The sequence below is a fragment of the Rhinopithecus bieti genome, unplaced genomic scaffold, assembly GCF_001698545.2.
Source record: "Rhinopithecus bieti isolate Rb0 unplaced genomic scaffold, ASM169854v2 scaffold_19482, whole genome shotgun sequence".
Lineage (NCBI taxonomy): Eukaryota > Metazoa > Chordata > Mammalia > Primates > Cercopithecidae > Rhinopithecus > Rhinopithecus bieti.
Window position 1 is genome coordinate 2262809 of NW_016809768.1, and position 25662 is coordinate 2288470.

A 25662-nucleotide genomic window follows, 5' to 3' on the forward strand; every position below is an offset into this window, starting at 1 on the left:
CCCTAGTCAGCGCAGGGGGCTTCATGGTGATGGGTTTCAGCAGCTCATCCCATTAGCCAGTGTCAAGGTCCAGAGGTAGCCTGGGGATTCCCCTATCTGTCCTCTTAAGTCCCTCTCCAAAGCCAGTGCTCCTACTAATAACCTGGCTGGAGCCCTGGAGCCCAGTCGCCCTGACTCTATCGTGCCTCTGCCCGGCCAACCCCACTTCTCCTCTCTCTGTCCCTGGAAGACCCACACAGCAGCTGGCCTGGTCCCCTGCCAGATGGTGCAGCCACATCACACCTGGGTTTTGACTGTTCCTCCACACCCCCTGCTCTTGTCCAGGCTCCAAACCTCCCTTCTTCGTCCAACTTAAACCTACTCCCTTCTTGTGTCTAGAGGGAGACGCTGCAGGCTGGCTTCCCCTCCTCCCCACCCCACTCTTGGTCCACCAGGCATGCTTTCATTTCAACGTATTTGGCCTTCAAAGAGCAAGTGCTGATTTTTTTCCTTCTTCCTTGTGGTGGTGTTATTTTTAAAAATATACAACATTAAGAAACGGGGCTCCGAAAATAAACACTGGCCACGTGGACTGCCCTCACGCAACAAGAAGAGACCACCAGCTTGTGGACCCAGGGCAGGCACCAGAAGCTGTCACACTAGCACTCCTCCTGCACTCAGACCCTGCCTTAGAATCCTCCTGAACTCTGTGCCTTCCAGAAGCCACCAAGCATGGATAAAGGACTACACTGTGAGTTGAATCAGGTTTCCATTTCTGGTCTGGGTCAATCATTAATGAATTTATTACGTTAAGCCATTGGAACCATATGAAAATGTCATCTTTTGCAGATTATTGGCAGCCGTATATAGCCTAATTTACATTGATTAAAAAGCGCGCGTGGACACACACACACACACACACACAGAGTCTGGCCCAGTCCTTTTCAGATCTCACGGCTGGCAGCCCATGAAGCGGAGCGGGGAGCTTGGGGGCACTTTCACTACATCTCAAATTCTCCTGATGTAATTCTTTCTGGCACTCGACCTAATTTGCTATTGGGACCTTCCTTCAACTTCTACTTTCCTTGTCTCCATTGTCCTGGCCCTTGGAGTTTGCCATGGGCAGAGAAGTAGCACTTAGTGTCCAGGTCCCCACTGGGCAGGCACGATCTTACAGGATGCAACATTTTCTTCGGGGAGCTGCGAGAGGCAATCCCAGGTCTAACCACTGCTGAGTGGAACGTGTTCTCCGCACATTCAATTTCATTCCCGGCCTCCTCTCAAGCGTCAATCTCTCCATCCTGACCCACAGCCAGGCCCTCAAACTAGACATGCTGCACCCTCACCCTGTCTTTTCTCTGCACTTCACCTTTTTTAGTATGCTACCTTCCACAGGAAACCATTCAACCCCGATTGCTGGACTGCCTACGCCTAAGAAAGGCTGTATTATGATCAATATGGGTACCTTCTGAGAAACTGCTCTCTCCCCTTTTCTGACACCGATAAAATAGGTTGGGGGAGAAGGGGAGAGGAGGAGGAGTGGTGAGTTAATGTGGCTGATGATGTTGGAGGAAGGATGTAAAAACATTATTTTGTGGAGAAGGATCTGACATTTTTAAGATCCAAACAATGTATAACATTCCAAAGACTAAGCTTTCAGCATTGGAGATTAAGAAGGAAAAACCTGGCTGAAAATGTCAGAGGTCCACAGCCCAAGTGAGACTGTAAGTCACAGGGAGACATTTACCAGAGGTAGTTTTGGGGTGAATTCAAACATACCCCAGGTGCTTCTCCTTTAGCACCCAAGTTCAAACCGTGCAAGCTGGGTGTAACCTGATCTGTGAATTAGGAGAGAGAACTGCACCGCACAACATCCCCTCCCTCCAACCCCTTACTGGCCAAAATGCTTAAAAAGGACAAACTCTGAAGACACAAGGTTCAGACACAAGGTTCAGACGTGCCTCCCTGCCTTTTCTGGGGTCCACCTTCTGCCCAGCCCTAGTCTATCATACTCCTGCTCAAGCCACTCAGCTCAATTAGGCTGACCTCATCTCCCTACCCCAAGAGACAGAACAATCAAAACATCCCCTCCAACCCCTGTGATACGGATTGTTTTAGGGAAAAGCATGTGGCTCAAATGAGGCCACGTGGAACTGACTTATAGTCTTTTGCTGGAGCTATTGACAAAAATACTCACCTTTCCCTCCTCACCATATCTGAGCACTAACGACCATGAAACCACCATGAAGGGCTTGCTACCAAGTGGGGAGACCTGGCTGGGCATGAAGACCAACACAGGCAAGAAATGGGGGAGAGGGTTCCTCAAAAACTCCAGTGCATCAGGAGAGTAGGGTCTTTCTAACACTAAATCCATCCCCTTGGCTGCTCCAGGGATGCAAGTTAAGAAGTTAATAATTCACCACTGGCCCCTTCCCTTTCTGTTTTAGCTCTTTTAAGTTGGTCAACGATCTCTTGCAACCAAAAGAGCACAAACTAACACAATGGGCATGGCCCTGGGGCTTCCAGACCAGAACAAGAGGTTCCTGGCCAGGGGCAGACTGGTCTGCTGCCATTTGGTCTCCTGGACCTGGAGCTGGGCTTCCAGAGAGATGGTGTGATCAAGGCCAAAGACGGGAGCACTGAACACAGGCGAAAGTGTGTGATGGTGGTTCCGTTGGGATAGATCCAATGGCTCTTTTAATCCGCAATTAATAGGTAAATGCGCACAAAGCCTCAGAACACCTTTGGGGTAAAATTTCTCTAGGAAAAATGAAGAATGATTAGTAATTACATATGTGAAACTTTCTAGGCTCTAGTCTCCTTTTTCCTCTTAAAGAACAGTTTTGTTAAAACCTCTGATGCCGTGAGGTTTCTTAGGGAAGCAACAGTTGTGTCAACAGCATGTGCTGTGCTGTTTCTGGGCTCTGTGAGTTAAGGGACACGTATGAGCCTCTGGGTCCTGCCCTGAGGAGACAGTGACTCCCGACAGAAGCCAGCGGGCTTGTCCTCTTCAGGGCGCTCCCAGACCGGGTGTAAGTCCCAGCCCTGAATCATGGTTACTTATTCAGAAAGGTCTTTTCTCTGGAACGCAGGCTCCACCGCAGGCCCAGTATGGCTTTCAGTAAGCCCTGGATTTCTTGTCAAATTAATTATAACAATATGGGACAATACATTCTGAGTCCATGCAGCCAACTCAAAACACACTCTGCCCTGCCAATTTCGTCAATGCCAAAAACATGACAATCTCCTTAGTCTGATTTTACAGCTTTTTTTCTTGCTCAAAATGAAACAGAACATGCTTCCTTTTATTATTTTTTTGAACATCTAGTAACGTTATCATCCTTTACCTATTTTTAGACAGTATCACCTGATCCTCATTGGCAGCTTCCATGCCAGGGGTCAAGTTAGGGACTGTTACACACACACAGGAAGACAAGAACAAAGGGGAATGGTATTTCCATGGTGAGTGATCAGGGTAATTCTGAAAATCATCAGTGAAGATGGCTGAACTGACTTCTGCTGTATCTATGAAACCAACATAGCAGCAGGCTCATAATCTCAAAGTTTACAGATAATCCTCATTAAAAAATTATCATGTGTTTATAATCACTTGGTTGCAACTAACGGTCAAATTCAGGTTGAAAAATCTAAATGGCTAGATTTCACGACTAGTCAAGTGTTACTGGGGTATTACAGGTTTTTTTTTTTTTTTTTTTCCACTGGAACATTAAACAGCACCCGAGAACAGCTTTAGAAATAAGCCCTAACATCTGGGATGCAGTGGTAGCTGACAACTATTTTTTTTTTAAACTTATTTGACTTGGAAAGGGTTTTTGGAGCTGACAGCTTAAACACACTTCATGTGTCCCAGAAAATAAGACTGGGTGTTTACCACATGTTTTGTTTCTAGGAAACTGAGTAAACATTCGTTAAAACATATTTAAGATACACGTGCTCCTGAGAACACATTTACTGTCCTGATGACAGGAAAAAATTCTAGGCAGTCCTGGAGGAGGGTGGCAAGGCTGACCCCGGGAGAAAGACTCGAAGGTGGCCGTACAGCCAGCTGGCTCTGGAGGCCAGAAGCCAGTGGCCAGTAGAACTCTCCTCCAGCATGCCGCATCAGCAGCTAGGAACAAGCAACAGAAGCCAAACACGCAGTGGAAAATCCCAGAACCCTTCAGCCTCAGTGCAGCACAGCCTGACCCCCGAGATGCTGGAAACGAGACGTCCTTTCTCCAGGAGGTGAAGCAGCTCATTCCTTCCTACAGAACCTCCAAGCCTTTAGCAAACTCTGATGTGAACCAAATAAACCGAACAGACAAGCCAAAGGGTTCTCTTGGAGAGATGTGAGAAATGAAATGGGTCTGGTGTACTTTCCTACTTCCCAGGCACAAAGCAAAAGTATGTTTGAGAATTTCCTATGACTTATGCTCAAAAACTCGACTTTCCTGAGTTATGGAACCGTCAAGCTTCATCTCACCCACTGTTTCTCACTGGTCCTCACCTGGTAGTTATAATTGCTCTTAGCACCTGGTATTTTCTCTTACAGCTTTTCCTCATGAGCACGGGGTGTTGAGGTTTCTTCAGTCTCCCTTATCTGTTTTGGACTCTTCTTTACATAGGGAAGCCCCCTCGCAGGTACCTTTTCCACCTGGGAGGACACCGGCTTCCCTGCCCTACGCTGGCAGGCTCTCGAGTGAAACAGCTGCCTTGAGCTCCTTGACCTTACTCTTCCAGCTACGTCGACTATCATATTCTTTCGGCAAAACGAACAGGGGAGGCTAATCTCCTAGTGACCAATGTGTTCTGTCTTTGGGACAGAGCATGGGGACAGCTGCTGCCTATGTGTGGCCTGAGCTGGGAAGATGGAAGAGCCTGGAGATGGGGCGGATGGGCTGGAGGGTCACCCTTCTGGGAGGGAGGCAGGGCGGGCACAGCCTTTACCAGCCATCCCCATTACCAGGCTCCCGGCCAGGAGCTCGCTGGCTGTAGGCCTAGGCACATTCAGGGCTGTCTCAGCCTTGGAGCTAGCTTTCTGCCTAAAATTTTGAGTTGGTTAAGAATCAACAGAAACTCTAGATTCCATCACTGAAGGAAGGAGCCCCTGCTGAATTCAGCTCATGAAGACTCGGGAATGACAGGGCCAACGTTCCCACATCATGCCTGGCTAAGGCCCTTCCCTGCGAATCCCTCTGTGTGGTGGCAGCAGGCTACAACAACACTGACCCTCGCAGGCAGCCACTGGGCCTCATGGGCAGGCCGGCCCCGGCCCTCCTTTTGCCACTTTCACACCCGGATGTTGGTTTCTTCCGGATCTGGGACGAAAGGCGGCTCTCAGATGGCACACCTTCCTCTCGGGACTTTCAGTGCCATTCCGCAGCTTGGAGTTGGTCTATGAACATTCTTAAGTCGGTCTCGACCAACCAACCATAAAACCTCCCACTCAATCCATACACAGTTTAATCTCATCTTGGGAAACTTGTGGGGCCACCTTTCTGCCCTACTCCAGTGAGCCACGATCTCAACGTGGTGCCAGCTTTCAGCTTTTCTGGCCCTTAGGTCCTTCTAGCACATGGGGTTACCCTGCACAGCTCAGGAGGGCCCATGGCCCAGGGCACCTGGGACGCCATGGGTGACACAGAGAAAAACATCCTAGCGAATGGGTCTCAGAGCAATGACTCAGTTCTGCAACCTGGAAAGATCTCAGGAGGATGCCACACTCTCCCCACCTGCAGGGGCTGAAGTGTCTCGGGGCAGGTCCACATTTCCTATCAAATGTCCACATAATACTGGATGTCCTAGCTTTGTTTCCTTTGACTTTTTCTTTTTTGAAAGGAGAGTTAAAAGCTCAGTGGCATCATGTGGGGTCTGTGTTGGGGGAGGCAGGCACATGCTGAATAGGAAGCACATAAACACACGACGAGCAAAGTCACATCACACATCCAAAACATCACACGATTCTAATCAGCAGCCATTAATAGGGCTCAACTGGCAAATGAGGAATTTTCATTTGATTCTGGAAGTGAATGTCAGCTGTGAAATTGTCCTCAGAGGTGTGAAGGTCACTGCCAGCCGATGAGTCCTTGTGAGGTTCTAGAACACCAGCAGAGCTTGCAAAAGCATCGCTGGCAGAACCGTGACCACCAAGGGATGGGGCCAACTCCAGCAGTTGTAAGTGCAGTGCCCATCTAAACCAAGCTTCTCTAACCTGCCACCCAGGATGGCTTTGAATGCGGCCCAACACAAATTTGTAAACTTTCTTAACACATGAGTTTTTAGTGTGTGTATAATTTTTTTTTTTTTTTTTTTTTTTTTTTTTTTTTTTTTTTTTTTTTTTTTTTTTTTTTAGCTGATTTGCTATTGTTAGTGTTAGTGTATTTTATGTGCGGCCCAAGACAATTCTTCTTCTTCCAATGTAGCCCAGGGAAGCCAAAAGACTGGACACCCCTGGAAAACATCACAGGTATATAACGCACACACTGCTGCGGATTGAATGTGTCCCTCAGAAGATACGTTCAAGCCCTAACTCCTGGGACCTGTGGTGGGACCTCACCTGGATACAGGGTCTTTGTAGATGGGATCAAGTAAAGATGAGGTCATGCTGGAGGAGGGTGGGACCTAAATCAAATGGCTGTTGTCCTTATAAGAAAAAAAGTTTGGACACGGTCACCGGTAGCTGGGAAAATGCTGTGACCACAGAGACAGAGACTGGAGTTAGGAGTCTGAGCCAAGAAATGCCAGGGATTGCTGACCACCACCAGAAACTCTCCCAGCCATCTAAATATCCCAGCCACAGGTCATGATTAGGATAAAGGATATTCACGCACTAATTAAATCACAACAACTGTGCACAGACATACAACAGATTCAACCTCAAAGCCTGCAGAGGGACCAATGCCGTCAACACCTTCATTTCTGACTTGCGAGAATACATTCTGTTTTAAGCCACACTTTGTGGTACTTTGTTACCACAGCCCTAGGACTGAGGTACATATACATATATTACACACCTGGGTGTGCACACACACACACGCATGAGCACGCACACCCAATTAAGGAATGTGTCTATACAAGAGGTTTACTCTCGGACTGCTTTCATGAAATCACAAGCTCTCTATGGAGTTACCCACTTTCACATTGTTAATTCACTAATTGAAAAACAGTATTTACATCCTTCCCTCATTTGAACTGTATCTTTAAAATCATCTAAATCTTGTGAGTTGGCTCTCTTCACTGTAACAATAAAATATCAACCAAAATGCATCACACAATTAAAAGACAGCAGATGTTACCCTCTGGGACGGAGCTAAAATTCATCTGATGTATCTGCTGAAAAGTAGGCTCAGATCTGGAGACGGCTCTGCACCAGAAATGTTTCTACCAAGAGAGAGCTCTCCCCGGAAGACAGGAAGGCCCTCACCGCCTCACCCCTCCCAGCTATCTACATATCCTAGCTACAGGTCAGGATTAGGAATATAAAGGATATTCACGCACTAATTAAATCAGAACTGCACAGACACAGAACAGATTCAACATTCAACCTCTAAGCTGCAAAAGGAACCAACCCCGTCAACACCTTGATTTCAGACTTCTAAGAACTATGAGAATACATTTCTGTTTTAAGCCACACTGTGTGTGGTATTTTGTTACTACAATGCTAGGAGTGAAGTACATATACACATATTACACATCAAGGTGTACACACACATACACACACACACACACACACACACACACACACACACACACACACACACAGTTAAGGAATCTGTCAATCCAAGAGTTTTACTCTCTGACTGCTTTCGTGGAATCACAAGCTCCCTACCGTGTTATCCACTTTTGCGCTGCTAATTCACTAACTGAAAAGCAGAATATTTACATCCGTCCCTCATTTGAACTGCATCTTTAAAATTATCTAAATTTTGGCTGGATGTGGTGGCTCATGCCTGTAATCCCAACACTTTGGGAGGCCCAGGCGGGTGGATCACTTGAGGTCAGGAGTTCGAGACCAGCCTGGCCAATATGGTGAAACCCCACCTCTACTAAAAATACAAAAATTATCCAGGCATGGTGGCACGCACCTGTAATATCAGCTACTCAGGAGGCCTCAGCAGGAGGATCACTTGAACCCTGGAGGCAGAGGTTGCAGTGAGCTGAGATCGCGCCACTGCACTCCAGTCTGGGTGACAGAGTGAGAGACTCCGTCTCAAAATAAATAAATAAATAATATAATCCAAATCTTGTGAGTTGGCTCTCTTCACTACAAGAATAAAATATCAACCAAAATGCATCATACAATTAAAAGACAGCAGATATTACCCTCTGGGATGGAGCTAAAATGCATCTAATGTATCTGATGAAAAAGCAGGCTCGGATCTGGAGATGGCTCTGCACCAGAAATCTTTCTACCACAAGAGAGCTCTCCCCTGAAGACAGGAAGGCCCTCACCGCCTCACCCCTCCCAGCAAGCTACATATCCCAGCCACGGGTCAGGATTAGGATATAAAGGATATTCACGCACTAATAAATCAGAAGAACAGGGTACAGACGTTTAAGAAGCACAGGGAGAATCCAAGGAACTACCCAGACAGGCAGATACACAGCAAAATGCCTTTCATTCAAAGTAGCTGCCCAGTTGATCGCTCTAGCAATCATACGAGGAAAGGGGGGCTGATGAGAAAGGAGCAGTACACCAAGAAATGGGAAGGTCACAGAGCTCACTCAAAATCCAATCCCTCAACCGGGCGCCAATCACTCCCACCATCGGTTGTGCCCTCACCTTTGTGTGGGTAACTAACCACAGGTGAGGCTGGGCCATCGTCAGCTTTGTCAACCTCCAGCACTCCCCAAGGACAATACATCCCTTTGACATTCTCCACACACCTAGGCGACAGCAGAGTAAATTATATCCCAAACCCACAACACTCTATACCTAAAGCTTCTCAATTAAGTAAAGCACAGGTAATTGATCAACATTCACTGGACAAAACTTGAAATCACTTTCCAGGTACAGGCTCCCTGAGCATGAGAAGGAATTTTAGGATGGCAGGACCATGGTATGAAAGAAATCACGGCTTCTCATTCACTTTCTTTCCCAAACAGCAAGTATGGCTCCCTTCATTACAAGTTACATTACAACAAGCTATGGCTCCCTGCTGCCACTGTCATGAGGCACACAGTCAAATGAACAGGAAGTAAAAGTCCGTTCCCTGGTCTCGTTAAGAGGTGCAAAGACAGTGTGGAACCACCTGCTTGGTTCTACACGGGAAAGGTGGCTCAGCCATGAGAAGTATGAATTCAGCAGGACTAAGAGTCTTCCAGGCACAAGGAGCCACGTATTCATAAATCTTTCAGCACCCGGGGGCCCTAGACGCACACCCACTGGGGTGCACCTGGGCGTCTGCTGCTGTCAGCTCCTCACACTCCCACAGAACAATCCCTGGGACCTTGAGTCAAAAGATGAGAGGCCACATGCCCAGGGAGGGCTGCTGCAGGGCATGAGAAAAGGTCAGGGATCATGATCTTTCCCCTGACCCAGGAAGCCTTGGGCATGGGGCCCCACGGAGGGGATGAGCTATTTCCACTTTGCAGATGAAGAAAGGGAGGTACTCACCCATGCTCCTACTCTTAACAATAATATATTTTTAAAAACCATCGACAATACTATGAAATTCCAATGGAGTAAAATGAACTACTTGAAAAATCAAAGAAGCAGGGCTGTTAGTGATCAGTTTAGGTCCCCCCAAAATCCTTCCTTTTGATGTACAAACGTTCAAGAGAAATGCCTTGGTGTTAGTCAAAATGTAAGGGTCAATTATGCATCGCAAAGACATCACAGCTGCAACCAAACACAATGGAACACAGTGTGAATGCCCAGAGGTAAAAAAGCAAAAAGCCATAAAAATGACCAAATAGCTGTACAGCAGAAAGGCTACCATGAGGGAGTCGTGGTCCCTGTTCTTACTCCAGAGACCCAGGGCCTCCAGCGCAGCCCCACCAGATACCTGAACCCCAGGGCCAGGGACAGCCAGAGCAACAGCAACACCCACGTCTAACTTCTGTGATCCCAGGTTGAAATCCACAGAGTTGCAAGGGCCTGAAGGTAGACTTACTTGGAAAAGGTGGTCATTTCACTTGCAGGTGAGTTAACCTCTGTATAACCTCTACAATAGCGAGCCCTGAGAAATAAGTGGAAAACCCAAGGGAACATCTCTAAAAGATTCTCTAGGTGTCATCAGCTGGCTGTGGCTAACATTTAGACTCCAACACAAAGGAGCAAATAAAAGCCATCAAAACTCAGGGACAGAGCCTTGGCAAAATGTGGCCTTTGCTCGTTTCTCCAAATCATGCCATTTTCTAGCATCTGTATGCATTTCTCAGTGGATAGGCAAGCTTTCTCTTACTGACCCCCACATACGAGCCTTCATTTCCATCTTTAATCTTCCTAAATCATCATTTCAGTATGGAAGGTCTTTTCCTGAAGCATGAGGTGTTCATTACATGACTGCACAATTCTGCAAAACAGTGGCAGAGCCTCAAGCCACTTCTATACTTTTCTGAACGGTTCCACAGTATTCAGGACAAGAGTTAAATGCTAGGACAGGTGTTACAGGAAACAGGTGAAGCTACTTGGGACTACTGCTAAAAAGACAACTAAGGGACAAAACAGGGTGGAATGTTCAACTGAAAAAAAAAGATAAAATGAAACCAAATAGGATGGTACATAGAACAAGGAGGGAAGCGAACGCTACAGTACAAAGTGGTGCCTTTCCTCTCTCTCCAAAACAAGACAAGCGCTGCCATGAAGAAAAGGAATAGTTACCTGCATCCATATCTGCAAAGAATGGAACAGCCAGTAAGAAAAAGAAGGAACCAGAAATTCAGTGTCTCAGAGTTGGATTTAACACGGTTACATGGAGAGAAAATTTCATTTAGAAAACTGCTTGTCAACTACACCCCTTCATTACGGGACGTGGGAGCTAAATGCTTTCCTATCATTATCATAACTTTATTTAAGGCAAAAAATAAAATATGGACATGTTAACTGAAGAAGTAAATGCCTAATGGCAAAAAAAAAAAAAAAAAAAAATCTTACTCTCATGCAAAATGATTATTAAATGTTTATAAATATAAGGGGGGAAACATACTCAAACATATGGTGGTGGTAATCTGAACGTCTTATCCAGAAAGGCTCATATCTATAACTAAGTAACATTACATACAAGTTATGTATAAATTCAATATCCAGATCACAGAAATGTCCAGTCAATATTTAAAGGAGTAACAGTGGATAAAAGGACACCGGATTAAAACGACATTTGAAAGGACAGAACAATTAGATAAGAAATAAATTCAATGGTATTTCATGGTTCTACTGTACTATTCCAAATACCAAAGTGAATATAATGGGTTTGCTAGAAATACTACAGAAGAAACCACATACTTAAGGGTTTTTACTGCTTGGTATATTTTATTGCTTTCTTGACCTGTGATACATCAAAGTCATGATTTAGAATGTGCTAAGGAAAATTTTTTAAAAACTACATTCTTAAGCTTGCAACTGCCTGCCAAACAGCATACCTTCCGGAGACTCCTCCTGGACATATGTGCCCGTCAGGTACCGGTGCACCAGGGCAGACTTGCCGCTGGCCAAGTTACCCACAATTCCCTGAAACAGAAACGGACAACCGTTAAGCATAATCAAATCACTCTATTTGGCATTTTGCAAATACAAAGAGGCTAAAATAGACAGGAGGCCTAAACACAAACATAACCAAGCACTGGCTGGATGGCCAAAAACAAGCTCGTTCAGTACTTCTATTGGAGTAAAAGGGAGTTCAACACTCCTAATTAACATCTTATGTTCTCATCAGCCTCAACAGCTGCAATGGCATCAGCAATGCTGGAATAAACACTGGTTTGGCATTCTTCCAGAAAACAAGCACACTGCTTACATCAGGGCTGTGTTCCTTGAGTTAGCCCGCCGGCATCTACTGTGCACCCTCCAGAGACGGAGAAAAGCAGCAAGTGAGGTGGCATCCAAGGGCAGAGCTGAGTGACATGGAGAGAGTGGCGAGAACCCATACATGGTAGCATCTCTAGGGAATGAGTCTAGGGTAGACTTGGGGGCAGGACAACAGGAGCAGAAAAGAGCAGTGTGGGGAGACCTGGGGGTGGAGGAGTGAGGCAGGGGCCGGCCATACAGTTAAGGACACACACCTGCCTCCCAGACACAGGACCCACCATGGCATCTCCGAGAAAAAGGGGATGGTGCCGGGGCTGCTGGGAGAGACAGCAAAGGTGCTCGTTTGTGCTGGATTAGAAGGCGACCCTCAGGAGTAAGGGTGACATGAGGGCCACTGTCCTAGCAGTAACCTGGCGGCAAGGCTGACCCTCCAGGAGCTTCTTCAGAGGAAGCCTCCCTGTTGACACAGTGGACACACCTGGCCTCCAAGCCTCCAAGTGGGTGGATCCCACAGGAAACCTCCCTTTCCCTGTGCCTGGGAGCTGTATACCCCCGACACCGCCTTCTGTGGGAAGCTGCTCATCAAAAACCTCCTGCATTTTAATCTCTTCCTCCCCCACTAGAACATCGCTAGCGATCAAATTTAAGCATGATCGAACTGATTCCTTTAAAAGCCCAAAACATCACAAGGGACCCATCCCTGGGCACAGGCGCTTATTAAGGCCACTTGCCATTCCCAGAGCTGGGACTCGGCCCCACTTGCTCTCGGTTCCACTTGTTGACCTCCCTCCTGCCTCCACTCAAATTATCTGAAGCTCTGGCCCTGTTGCTACCAGGAAACTGCCCACTAGGTCACCCGTGACTTTCATTTCAAAGCCACTAGCCTGTCTTGCTCTGACCTGACCCCATCACTGGCAGCTGCTGCTAAGACACTCTCTTCCAACTCTCACATTGGCTTCCGCCTCTACCTCCCTCCCAGGCCTGTGGGCTCTTCCTCCATCTGCCGGGACACCCTGGGGCTCGCCAGGGCTCCATCCTCACATCTCCAACTGATCCTCCACTCTAAGGTCCCAACATGTGCCTGTCCATATCCAACTTTCTCTCAATGAGCTGTGATTCCATTTAAAAGGAGACGCCCTGCAGACTCTGGAATCATAGCTCGTTGACAGAAGGTTGATGTGGGAAAAAAAGCTGCCTATTCCCAAAATCTCATCCCCTGGCCGCCGTCCACCCCAGCTTCCAGGCGCCCCTATTCAGCTCCCACCAGGACTTCTTATATATCCATACACCACCTACGTGGTGCTCACGCCTCGACGAGTCCACACCTCGCCTCTCTCCCCCAGACTGCTCATCAGCTTCTGAGGCCACATTATACCCAGCCTCTCAAACCAGAAAGCCGGAGGCCATCCCTGACTCCCAGTGGCTGGAAGTCAGGGAGCCCGCTCCCTTCTGGGCACGCTGCTGCCACCTCGGTGTGGACTCTCCGGTGTGCAGAGATCGAGGAAGCAGCCTCTAGGGCCTCTCCCTGCCTGCAAGCACCTGCTCTTCATCCCCAGAACACCAGAGAGGTTCCTGGAAACAAACTGACCATGAGAAAGTGGCATTCCTTCATTTCACAAGCCCTGGGAGACTCCTGCTGCCTGGAGGCCAAACTCCAAACATTTTAGGAACAAACTGTCTCCCTCCAAATCCTCACACACAACTTTGCTGGCAGCTAATGGACCCAGCAGGTCCGTGAACTTGCCACAAGAACACTTCACTGCTCCTGTCACCTGAGCACCCCTCCCCTCTCACCTGATGAGGGCTTCACTTTCTCCTGGGAAGGCTTCCCTGCTTTCCTCCCATCCCCAGAGGGCCTTGACAGTGGCTGGTGAGGCCCTGGGCTGCACCTACCACTACACTTAGGACCTGAGGGCCAAGATCTATGTCTCTGGATACGGGCCAAGACACCAACTCCGACTCTGTACACTTGTCATAGTTTCTGGCTCCTGGAGAGGCCTGGTAAACATAAGATGGGTCGATGGATAGATGGATGGCAAGGAAGAATGATGGGAGGGAGGGAGGAAGGAGAGATGGAAAGACAGCGGAGAGGAGAGGAGGAGAAACAGGAGGGAGGAAGGAACACTGATTAAGTAGATGATAGAGCCAATAGCTATAAGAACAAACAGGGCCGGGCGCGGTGGCTCACGCCTGTCATCCCAGCACTTTGGGAGGCCGAGGCGGGCAGATCACGAAGTCAGGAGATCGAGACCATCCTGGCTAACACGGTGAAACCCCATCTCTACTAAAAATACAAAAAAAATTAGCCGGGTGTGGTGGCGCACACCTATAGTAGTCCCAGCTCCTCAGGTGGCTGAGGCAGGAGAATCGTTTGAACCCGGGAGGCGGAGGTTGCAGTGAGCCGACATCACGCCTCTGCACTCCACTCCAGCATGGGTGACAGAGCGAGAAAGAAAAGAAAAGAAAAGAAAAGAAAAGAAAAGAAAAAAAGAAAAAGGAAAAGGAAAAGGAAAAGGAAAAGGAAAAGGAAAAGGAAAAGAAAAAGAGAAAAGAGAAGAGAAGAGAAGAGAAAAGAAAAGAAAAGAAAAGAAAAGAAAAGAAAAGAGAAGAAAAGAAAGAAAAGGAAGGAAGGAAGGAAGGAAGGAAGGAAGGCAGGCAGGCAGGCAGGCAGGCAGGCAGGCAGGCAGGCAAACAAACATAGAAGAACATATTTGGCATGACAGTGTAGAAAAAAGGTTCTCAGTGATTTACAGGCCACCGTGGTCTGCTGTCTGAGTGATGGCTTATGGATCCAAATGTTCTCCTTCACCCAGTCGTGGCCGCTCCCACTCTCTACTCATCAGCCAGAGTGGCCTTTCTAAAACCTATACCCGGTCCTTTCCTTTTTTACACCCCAGTTACAACCCTCCTGTCTCTCACCTTCCTGCTCTCTGCTCGGCCTTCTAGTCAATCAGCTACCAAGCCCCATCCTAACAGGCCTTGCTGTCTCCAGGCAACTAAAGCTTTCCACATCAATCATTCTCTGAAACCTACTCTTTCTATCAGTTCAGATGTCACTTCCTCTGAGAAGCCTGCAGCTATGGTAGGAATGTTTAGGCTTCCCCCTCCTACTCCCACACTCCCAGCCAAACTCATATGTTGAAACCTAACCCCCGGCTGGGCACGGTGGTTCACGCCTGTAATCCCAGCCCTTTGGGAGGCTGAGGCAGGTGGATCACCTGAGGTCAGGAATTCAAGACCAGACTGGCCAACATGGTGAAACCCCATCTCTACTAAAAAAATACAAAAATTAGCCAGGTGTGGCAGTACATGCCTGTAATCCCAGCTATTCCAGGCTGAGGCAGGTGGATCACCTGAGATCAGGAGTTCAAGACCAGACTGGCCAACATGGTGAAACCTCATCTCTACTAAAAAAATACAAAAATTAGCCAGACGTGGTGGTTCATGCCTGTAATCCCAGCTACTCGAGGCTGAGGCAGGAGAATCACTTGAACCTGGGAGGCAGAGGTTGCAGTGAGCTGAGTTTGCACCACTGCACTCCAGCCTGGGTGACAGAGCTGGTAAAAAATAAAAACAAAATAATACATAATTTTTTAAAAAAAGAACCATAACCCCCAAGGTGACTGTATTACGAGGTGAGACAGCTGTGGGAGCAGATTAATGCCCTTATAGAAGAGGCCTGAGAAAGACCTCTTGCCTCTTCCTCCACGTGAGGACACAGCAAGAAGATGCCACCTACAAACTAGCAAGCAGGTCCTCAGGCATCAAATCTGCAGGCGCCTTGATCTTGGACTTCCCCGCCTCCAGAACTGTGAGCTACACATTTCTGTTGTTTATCAGCTGCTTAGTGTATGATATTTTGTTGCAGGAGCCGGAAGAGACGAAGACACCTTCCTAATGCCACAGTCTCAATTGGATGGCTCTCCTGAAAGCTCCCTTGGGCCACTGCCCCAAGGATATCTTACAAGGGAATACATTATTTTGGAAACAACAGTATGTTGATCTGGCTCCCTCCAATAATGACAATTCCTCAAGGGCAGGCACCCTGTCTTACTTGTCTTGTTCTCTGAATTTCTGAGTAACACAGAGCCCAAGGTAGACGCTAAACAGCACTGGCCGAGTAAAAGAATGGGTAAGTAGATGAATGACTCCACTGCTGGTGAGTATGAATGAGATGCTTATTACTAAGGCTCACAGCCAGGCTCAAGTCAGGCTGTGTGGACAGATTCTAAAAAAAGCTGTTTCCCCTCCTAATTCGACGTACATCTTTTTTTTACTCTGGGCCTCTATAATCTGAGAATTTCTACCTACTAATTATTCTTTTGCTCAAGGGCACCCACTGTTTGTCAGCTTCATGCTGGGAAAATCCAAAACAGTATGCCACAGAATTAAATTTTTAATTAAGATCAGTTTCTCTTTCCCGAGGAAGAAAATGCTCAAAAACCAAACATCCTTTGGTCTGCGCCTTCTCTGCATAGCAACGTTCCTGCCTTCTTCCGTCTAACAAGATGGGCAAAGACTAAGCTCACACTTTAGGGGAACAAAGGCAATCAATCTTGGAGTGCAGCGGGAAGGGGCTTGGTTTGGCTGGAACAGCCATCTCACAGACCACCTCACATGATGCCACACATGATGGCATTATTTTACTTTGAGACGCTGGTGGAAATTAACGGTTATCACGTCACCTGTGAAGCTGTCGCAGCAGCTGCTGGAAGTAAACCAAGACAGAGGAAATCAATCCAGAGCGAGCCAAAGAGCTACGTGAGGAGGAATGAAGTGTCTTAAAAACCACAGAACTACACACTTAAGGCAAGAAGAGGTCGCCACTGTCAACCCCGCATCGTCTAGTGCGGGGCCATGAAGTGTGTCGGAGCCCATACTCGGCCCTTCATATGACAAGGCCAAAGGGAGCGCAGTGTCTTTCTAAACTGTTTTTCTCCAGCGCCCCACACTTCACCACTGACCTGCTAACCTTGAGGTTTGCTGAGAAGGAAATGAAGGCTTTTAGAAAAATCCCAATTGGTGTTCAATGAAAATACACAAATAGGATGTGAGGAGCTGGGGACTGAGGTCCCCGACACAGGCAAGATGTCCAGGGCCTATCTGCCTTCCCTCCGACAGAAGCACCAAGCCTTTGCTGCTGGGCACACATCCGCAGCCAGCAGCGGCTGGCTCCTCTGTGGCACCAAAAGCAACTGGTCATGGACGATCTGACCACAGTGCAACTTCAGAAAACATAAGGCCGGGTGCGGTGGCTCATGCCTGTCATCCCAGCACTTTGGGAGGCCAAGGCAGGCGGATGACTCGAGGTCAGGAGTTCGAGAACAGCCTGGCCAATACGGTAAAATCTTGTCTCTACTAAAAATATGCAAATTAGCCAGATGTGGTGGTGCGCGCGTGTCATCCCAGCTACTTGGGAGGCTGAGGCATGAGAATCACTTGAACCCAGGAGGCAGGTTGCAGTGAGCCGAGATGGCACCACTGCACTCCGGCCTGGGTGACAGAGTGAGACCCCGTCACAAAAAAAAAAAAAAAAAGAAAGAAAGAAAAGAAAACACAAGGCATGGTACTACCACTCTTGAGAAGAAAGCGAACACTGAATTTTTTTTCTCTGACAGATTTCAAAAGATTTACTGCAAAATGTTACATAAAGGGCCTATTGGAGGCTTGCCATGACATCATGTCACTGCTGCGCTTGTGAAGCAAGGGCTGGGTTCCTGAGACGCTGACATAAAGGGCCACCTGTCCTGGGGGGGCTGCACTAGGAAGGAAACAATTGCAGCCCTATAGGCACTTGGAGATTGCTTAGGGAACAATGCAGCGCTTTCTTCAGACCCTGAGCACTCCTTAGCACACAAGAGATCTGCTGGGGCTGCCGATGAGGACCAGCGCCCGCTGATGCCACGACAGGAAGGCACTTGGGCTAGAGCAGAGCTGGTGGGCCTGCCAGGATCCCATCCATCCACACTGAGGCCAGGGACAGGAGTGTTCTGAGAACTGCAGAACCAACAGCACTGAAGTCCCCGGTGTCAGCAAATTGAAGCAAGCCTTAAGACAGTCCATTTCAGAATGAGGAGCCCGTGCTGCCTTAAACGCAACTGTCTCCTCTAGCTCTCCTCCAGCAGGTATTCCAGAAAATCACATGCCTTCGAAATACCAGGAGAGCACAAGGTTTTGGTGGTAAGCATCCTCGATTGTGGGTTGGTATGATCATGTGGGCCCTCCCTGAACCTGTAACACCTTGAACTGCCAAGTCAGGAGGTTCGATACTTGACGATCAGTTAGTCTGTAATGCTGGCACTAGGGTGGCCACTGGCCCTGTGTGGCTATTTCAATTTAAATGAACTAGAATCAAACTTAAAATGCAGCTCCTTGATGGCACTGACTGGCCACATTTCAATCACTCAACAGCCACATGGTGCCAGCCACAACCGCACTGGGCAGTGCAGACACAGGAGGTTTGTACCGTCGAGAAAGTGCTACCAGGCAGTGCGGTGGTGGAAGCCCTAACTCCAGGTTCAAACCTCAGCTCCACCACTTACTGTGGCTCCTTGGGCAAGTTCTTCATGTCTCTGAGCACCAGTTTCCTCATCTGTGAAATGGGGATAACCGTACCTACCCCTCCCCATGGGGCAGTTGTCAGGATTAAGTAATGTTGTAAAGCACTCAGAACGCGACCCGCACAGAGCCGAGCCAGCGCTGTATCGACACCGTCACCACCAGTAAAGCACCGTGCCTGCTGTTCCATGCCCATCACAGCACCTGAGTGGCAGGGGCTGCCTTAACAGGGAGTAACTGAAACTGGGGGATTGTTCTGGAAATCTCCTGGTAACAACACTGCCAAGCCTGTGCCATTCATTCAACACATATTTCCTGGACGGCTTCAATGGGCTTAAGACACCCTGCCAGTGCCGCGGTGACAAAGCACACAAAAGGCAGAAAGAGGCGGCTCTTTGCAGGCCAGTCTTGCAGAACCCCAGGCTTCTGAGACGGCACTGGGACTGAGAGATGCTTTGTCTCCCATGGGCGAGCGCTGCAGGGACAGCCCAGAGACCTTCAGGGAGGAATAGGGCGGGGGGCAGACACCGGGAAGGAGATGGGCCCAGCCGACGACACCCCGTGGTCGCAGTGGGGATGAGTGTGTGTCAGACACCAATGAGAGAGAGGGCACAGTGACCACGGGGCGTTCCCATCTCAGGGCTCTCCCACTCATTGTACTTCATCTCCTAAGTTTAAAAACGAATACTTTTCCTGGTGACAAAAGGCTTTTCAAAGACCTAGAAGTTCTTTGTTGCTGTATCTCCTCATCTCAGACATGAGAGACCAAAAGGATCCTGTCTCCTGGCCCCTGTCCTGTCCTCCAAGCACGCAATGAGGTTGGGGGTCAGTGGGGAGGAGTCCACGGGCTGCAGGAGATCTGGTGCTGTCAACAGAAATGCAGAGGACAGAGACACTAGGCAGACCCATGCCAGAGTCTGCAGAACAGCGAGAGCTCATCTGCTTTCCTTTCATGGTCAAATTAGAAAATACATACACACACACACAGAAATTAGACATATATACACACATATATGCATGCATACATACATACATAAATATAAACATACACACAGAAATTAGACATACATACACATATATACCTACATACATAAACATACACACAAACGCCACATATTTCACAACAAAGAACGTGGTTGTTTCGAAGTTAGACTTGCCCCTTCCTTCCATCCTACGGTGGGTGGTGACTAGAGGGGAGTGGCTGGAAAGGGTGGCTGCAATGGACCATCTTTTACATACGCCAATTTGAAGCTCTGGATAATTTCACCGAAAGGGTAAAGTTAATAATAGAAGACAAAAAATTTTAATTTTATGCCAATACTTGGTCATAGGGTAAATAGTCACATTTCAAAAATGATGATACCAAAGTGTGGCCACCCATTACAGAAGCCTTCCGTGACCTCCTGCAAAGGACAAATCAACCCACCCACGAGACATGAGAGAGAGGATGATGATGGCCTCTGCCCTGCACATGAAACGCCACCCTGGCTGGGTGGGAGTCATGGCTGTCGTCACTGTCCCAGGGGCACTCAGGGACTTGGACTCTAGTCCCAAGCTATCAACTATACCTGGCCCTTCCCAGGAACACACCCAGAGTCACACTCCCCGTCTGGGCCCCAGGCGATGACCAGTTGCCTGGGAATGCAGGCTTGGGTGTGCACAGAGCCCCCCCTTCCCACAGGTGAGGAAGGACAACTGCCAGGGCCAGAAGGAACCACTCACCACTTTGAGCTCCGGGACAGACCGACTCAGCGTCCATTCCTGGCTGTTCACAAAGGCATCTGAAACACAGAAGGGCACAAAGTCAGACACCACAACTCACGTAAAGGCCGAGTCAAAGTACCTCCCATGGGCCATTTTCCCATCCGAAGGCCACCGAAGATGGTGCAGACCAGCCACCTTGTGTCACTCCCACTCCAGAAAGATCGGTTTGTCCCAGTTCAAGACACTCAGCTAGATGGCCAGTGAGGTGTTCCAGCTCCAAGTCTGTGGTCAGTAACACATGCTCTGTCCAATGACTTGGAAAGTTACTGAAAAATCTAACTTTCCATTTTTCCCCTGCTCAAGCCACAGCCCTTCCTACGGAGGAGCATGTATCTTCAGACCCTCCTGACTATGCCTGTTCACAAGTGTGGAGATATTTAAGGACACGCCTCGCTTTCTGGGAAGTGATTCTGTTAGAGCCAGTAGGTCCACTTTTGGTCTTTTGGTTGTCTACTACAATAGTCACTTTTCCGAAATCCCATACACACAGAAAAAAGTATGACGACTGAATTTGAAGATCTTAACACTCACAATGTAAGTTAACACTTTAGTGTTTATAAATAACAGGCTACAGCTCAGAAGAAAGATCTGGTGCTACAGTTTTGATCCTCACAAAGATATTAAACACTGAACACCCAGCCAGGATGGTTTAGACTACGTCAGAAAGATGGAGGGCTCCTAAGCTCCATGGGGTGGTCTACAGAGCCCAGCTCTGTGCAGGGGCACTCTCCCCCGCCTCCCCTGAAGGACTGTGCACAGGGCACCCACCCTATACAGATGACCCAAACCACCATGGCTTTACCTGCGACCCAGTTTTCCACAGCGGCCACAAGCCACTCTTACCATAATGAGACCCCACGATAGTAGCCATGATCTGTCCTAATGACCACGTAGCAGCTCGGTCAACACAAGCCGAGTGGGCTGGACTAGAGGAAGGAAGTGCATCCCACTGACAGAAAAATAGCTCTTTCCACATGGGATTCACTTCCGATATACTGTCCTCCAATGTTGAAACTTAGTCTACATTATGTCTAAGAAGTGACGTGATTTGTAAGATGCTTAAAAGTTAAGAAAAACCATCACCTTCAAAGAACTGTGTGATATGAGGACCTCATGGATGCAGGGCTGGAAGCCAAGGGCCTGACCAGACCACGGATGTGACACAGGAAGGCAAGCCTGGCATCTGAAGGAGGCCAGGCACACCCTGGGGAGCACAAGCCACCATGTCACACGCTGGGGGAGCACAAGCCACCATGTCACACGCTGGGGGAGCACAACCCACCAGGTCACACGCTGGGGGACCACAACCCATCAGGTCACACACTGGGGAGGGAGCACGTCCCACCAGGTCACACGCAGGGGAGGCATAACCCACCATGTCACATGCTGGGGGAGCACAACCCATCAGGTCACACACTGGGGAGGGAGCACGTCCCACCAGGTCACACGCGGGGGAGCACAACCCACCATGTCACACGCTGGGGAGGGAGCACGTCCCACCAGGTCACACGCGGGGGAGCACGTCCCACCGGGTCACACGCTGGGGAGCACGTCCTACCGGGTCACAGATTGGGGAGCACGTGAGGGAGCACGTCCCACCAGGTCACACGCAGGGGAGGCATAACCCACCATGTCACATGCTGGGGGAGCACAACCCATCAGGTCACACACTGGGGAGGGAGCACGTCCCACCAGGTCACACGCGGGGGAGCACAACCCACCATGTCACACGCTGGGGAGGGAGCACGTCCCACCAGGTCACACGCGGGGGAGCACGTCCCACCGGGTCACACGCTGGGGAGCACGTCCTACCGGGTCACAGATTGGGGAGCACGTCCCACCAGGTCACACGCGGGGGAGCACGTCCCACCAGGTCACACGCTGGGGAGCACGTCCCACCAGGTCACAGATTGGGGAGCACGTCCTACCGGGTCACACGCTGGGAAGCATGTCCCACCAGGTCACAGATTGGGGGGCACATCTACCCAGTGTGTGCTGGGCGGGGAGCCAGGGGGGCAACTGTGCAGCAAACCAACCAGATGCCATAGGCCCTACAACGACAGCACCAAGGGTCTCCCGATGTCGAGTGAGACATCCAGTCAGAGGAACACTCCCTGCTCCAGAAAAGGAGAGCTGGGTAGATCAGGAGGAGATCTGAGTGATCTCTAGAGGGCAGAGACTTTCGGGGCACAAAAATGCCTGTCCAGCTGGCAGAGGCCCATCTGCAGGAGCTCAGGAGAAAAGTGCAAGAGCCCTGAGGAAGAAGATGCCTGTGGGCAGGACTTTCCCTGCACTGCCCACAAAGACTCCAAGTCACTGTCCCTCTACTCTCCTCCCACTGACACGGACACATTGGGAGCTCAATATCGGGGGTGTACATTGTGATTTTGCATAATTGTGCACCCAAACACCACGCCAACATGCTGCAGACAAACTTTACCCATGCAGAGATGACGTGAGGAACGCACTAGCATGGGCCTGACACCCAGCAGGCGCTCAGTGATTACTAATTGTGTCTTAATACCATAAGTGAACAACAGCATTACCAATTAAGTTGCAAAACACTTCTTTCTGTTAACTACTCTCGCAGAAAAATGGCAATGTGGCCTCAGAGGATCTGCAGGGTGACCCCAATGGTCCAGGGAAAATTGAAAGGTCAATGATGATGACTCCAAAATGCATGCACTAATAGTGTCCAGCTTCTCAGAACGTCACCCTGTTGCTGCACTGTAACAAACCACACCCTGGTTAAGTAACTGTGGATATATCCACATAATGAAATAGTAAAACCAATAATTGAAGCTCAACATACTGCAGTGGAGATCCCCCAAGGTCTTCAGGTGAAGACAGCCAGGTGTGATACAGAGATGGATGGACAGGACCCTCACAAACGCATTCCTAAAAAGTGTATGGGGGGGTGAGGGGTGCAAAACATGCATATGCTTGTCAAAGCTGAGACTATTTCTGGTAAAATTTCAAACTTAACAGGTGCTGATTTAGGGTTAGGAACTGGAAGGCTGAAGTCAAGGGTGATGAGACAATTTTCCTTTCATTGTCACCTTCTGGCACCTTTTTAGTTTCATTCCATTTGGCACGTAAGAAATTAAATTGTGAAGTTTTAAAGATGAACTTTAATAGTAAAACAGAGGGTAAACTGTGAATTAAAATGAGCTCTATTCATCAATGCACTGCTGATTGTAAAACACATGCCACCATAAGATTAACTAAAAATAAATATAAAATATTCATTATAAATTAAGCAGTGCTCCATTAAACAAAGATGCATGATTATATAAACACTGGAAAATGTGAGGCATCTTTTACTTGCAAATACATCCTCACTTGAATGGAACATATTTGTGTTTGTGGCAACAAGAGTAATAGAATAAATACTTGACTCGATTGGCCAAAACTCTTCATCTCCCATTAAAAAAACATTTATTTTAAAAACTTTCATCACCTCCGTTACTGCCCAGTCAAAATGGAATGCTGCCTCCTACAAAGCTAAATGAAAATTAACAAAAGATTCGCGGAAGCCATACATACCAAAATAGTCCTTTCTCCTACTCCACTATGGGGACCTATCTGTGGGCTGGACATGGTGCTGCTGTGGAATTGTTCATCACTCAGTAGGTGGGGTCGAGGAAGGGCGGGGCAGGGCCCAGGCCAGCTGTTCTGCCTCCTTCTGAAGTGCAGGAACACCAGAAGGATAAACATGCCTCAGGGAAACACGGCTTGGCGTGTGCGCATGAGTGTGTGGATGCACACCTGGATATGTGCACACCTGTGTTCCTGGATCAGCCAGAATCCAGTGTCACAGAGGATGCAGCTCGTTCTCAGAAGTGTCTTGGCCAGGAGTTCAAGACCAGCCTAGCCAACATGGCAAATTCTCGTTTCTACTAAAAACACAAAAAGTAGCCAGGCGTGGTGGCACATGATTATAATCCCAGTTGCTTGGGAGACTGAGGCAGGAGAATTGCTTGAACCCGGGAGGCAGGGGTTGCAGCGAACCAAGATCCCACCACTGCACTCCAGCCTGGGCGACAGAGTAAGACTGTCTCCAAAAAAAAAAAAAAAAAGCGTCTTGTGAGTGTTTTACAGTCGAGGTTGGTGACAGTAATGATCCTTCCCAAGAGCTAGCCAGGTGCTGGGCTCAGTGACCACTGCAGCCCTTCAGAGCAGGTTCTCCCTGCTGCTGCCCCTGGACACTGCGGGACACTTGGGAAAGTCCCCCTTGGCAATGCCAGATTCTAAAACCCTCCCTCATTACCTGCTGTGTTGCTCAGAGCCTGCTTGCCCTAGACTCACCTGGGATGCTTAGCAAAGCCGGCAACAGGTGAGCATCAGCTAGCACTCTGGAAATTAGAGCCTTCAAATTGGCATTTCTTTTTTCTTTTTTTTTTTTTTGAGACAGAGTCTCATTCTGTTGCCAGGCTGGAGTGCAGTGGTGCGATCTTGGCTCACTGCAACCTCCGCCTCCTGAGTTCAAGAGATTCTCCTGCCTCAGCCTCTCGAGTAGCTGGGACTACAGGTGCCCGCCACCACACCCGGCTAATTTTGTATTTTAGTAAAGACAGGGTTTCACCATGTTGGCCAGGATGGTCTCGATCTCCTGACCTGGTGATCGCCTGCCTCGGCCTCCCAAAGAGCTGGAAATATAGGCAAGAGCCACCGCACCCGGCCTCAAATCAGCATTTCTAACAAGCTCCCTGCAGAGCTTTGTCCACACTTTATTACTCTCCGTCTTCAATTTTTCAAAATTTGCTAAGCGGATGTTACAAGTGTAAAACACCAAGAGCGGGAATTTCTGAGAAATGTGAAAACAGCACAGGTTGTCACAGGCAGAAAGTGCTGCAGTTACTGAGGCTAAAGGCTCCTACCCACCCCATAATGCAGCCCTCAGAGATGAGTCCTGCTTTTCCCACCGGGTCCTGCCCATCCCAGTGTCCATGGGAGACCAAGATGAGGCAGAGAGAAATCGGTGAGGGGTCAGGGAGCCAGGAGTCATGAGTTTGGCAATGACCTCAGTTACCTTTCTGGTCTCTCAATTTCCTTGCCATAAAACAGAAGCATTTCTGGCCAGGTGCAGTGGCTCACGCCTGTAATCCCCGTACTTTGGGAGGCTAAGGGGGGGTGGATCACCTGAGATCAGGAGTTCAAGACTAGCCTGCAGGCGGATCACTTGAGGTCAGGAGTTCGAGACTAGTCTGCTCAACATGGCAAAACTCCTTCCCTACTAAAAATACAAAAATTAGCTGGGCATGGTGGTGGGCGCCTGTAATCCCAGCTACTTGGAGGTTGAGGCAGGAGAATCGCTTGAACCCGGGAGGCAGAGGTTGTGGTGAGACGAGATTGTGCCACTGCACTCCAGCCTAGGGGATGGGGAGGGGAGG

The 25662-nt window shown here is 48.7% G+C and overlaps 1 protein-coding gene across 9 annotated transcripts in view; it reads right to left on the reverse strand.

Annotated features, from left to right (window-relative positions):
- AGAP1 (ArfGAP with GTPase domain, ankyrin repeat and PH domain 1) overlaps positions 1-25662 on the reverse strand; it is a 662058-nt gene that overhangs the window by 419119 nt on the left and 217277 nt on the right. For 5 of the 9 annotated variants that reach the window (XM_017890292.1, XM_017890290.1, XM_017890289.1 and 2 more), the window contains exons 2-4: positions 20228-20286; positions 11563-11650; positions 10805-10816 (exon numbers count right to left, since the gene is read on the reverse strand). In XM_017890292.1, the coding sequence (XP_017745781.1) occupies positions 10805-10816; positions 11563-11650; positions 20228-20286 (159 nt within the window). The remainder of the gene's footprint in view (positions 1-10804; positions 10817-11562; positions 11651-20227; positions 20287-25662) is intronic. The other 4 variants (XM_017890291.1, XM_017890287.1, XM_017890285.1 and 1 more) reach the window with 1 other exon arrangement.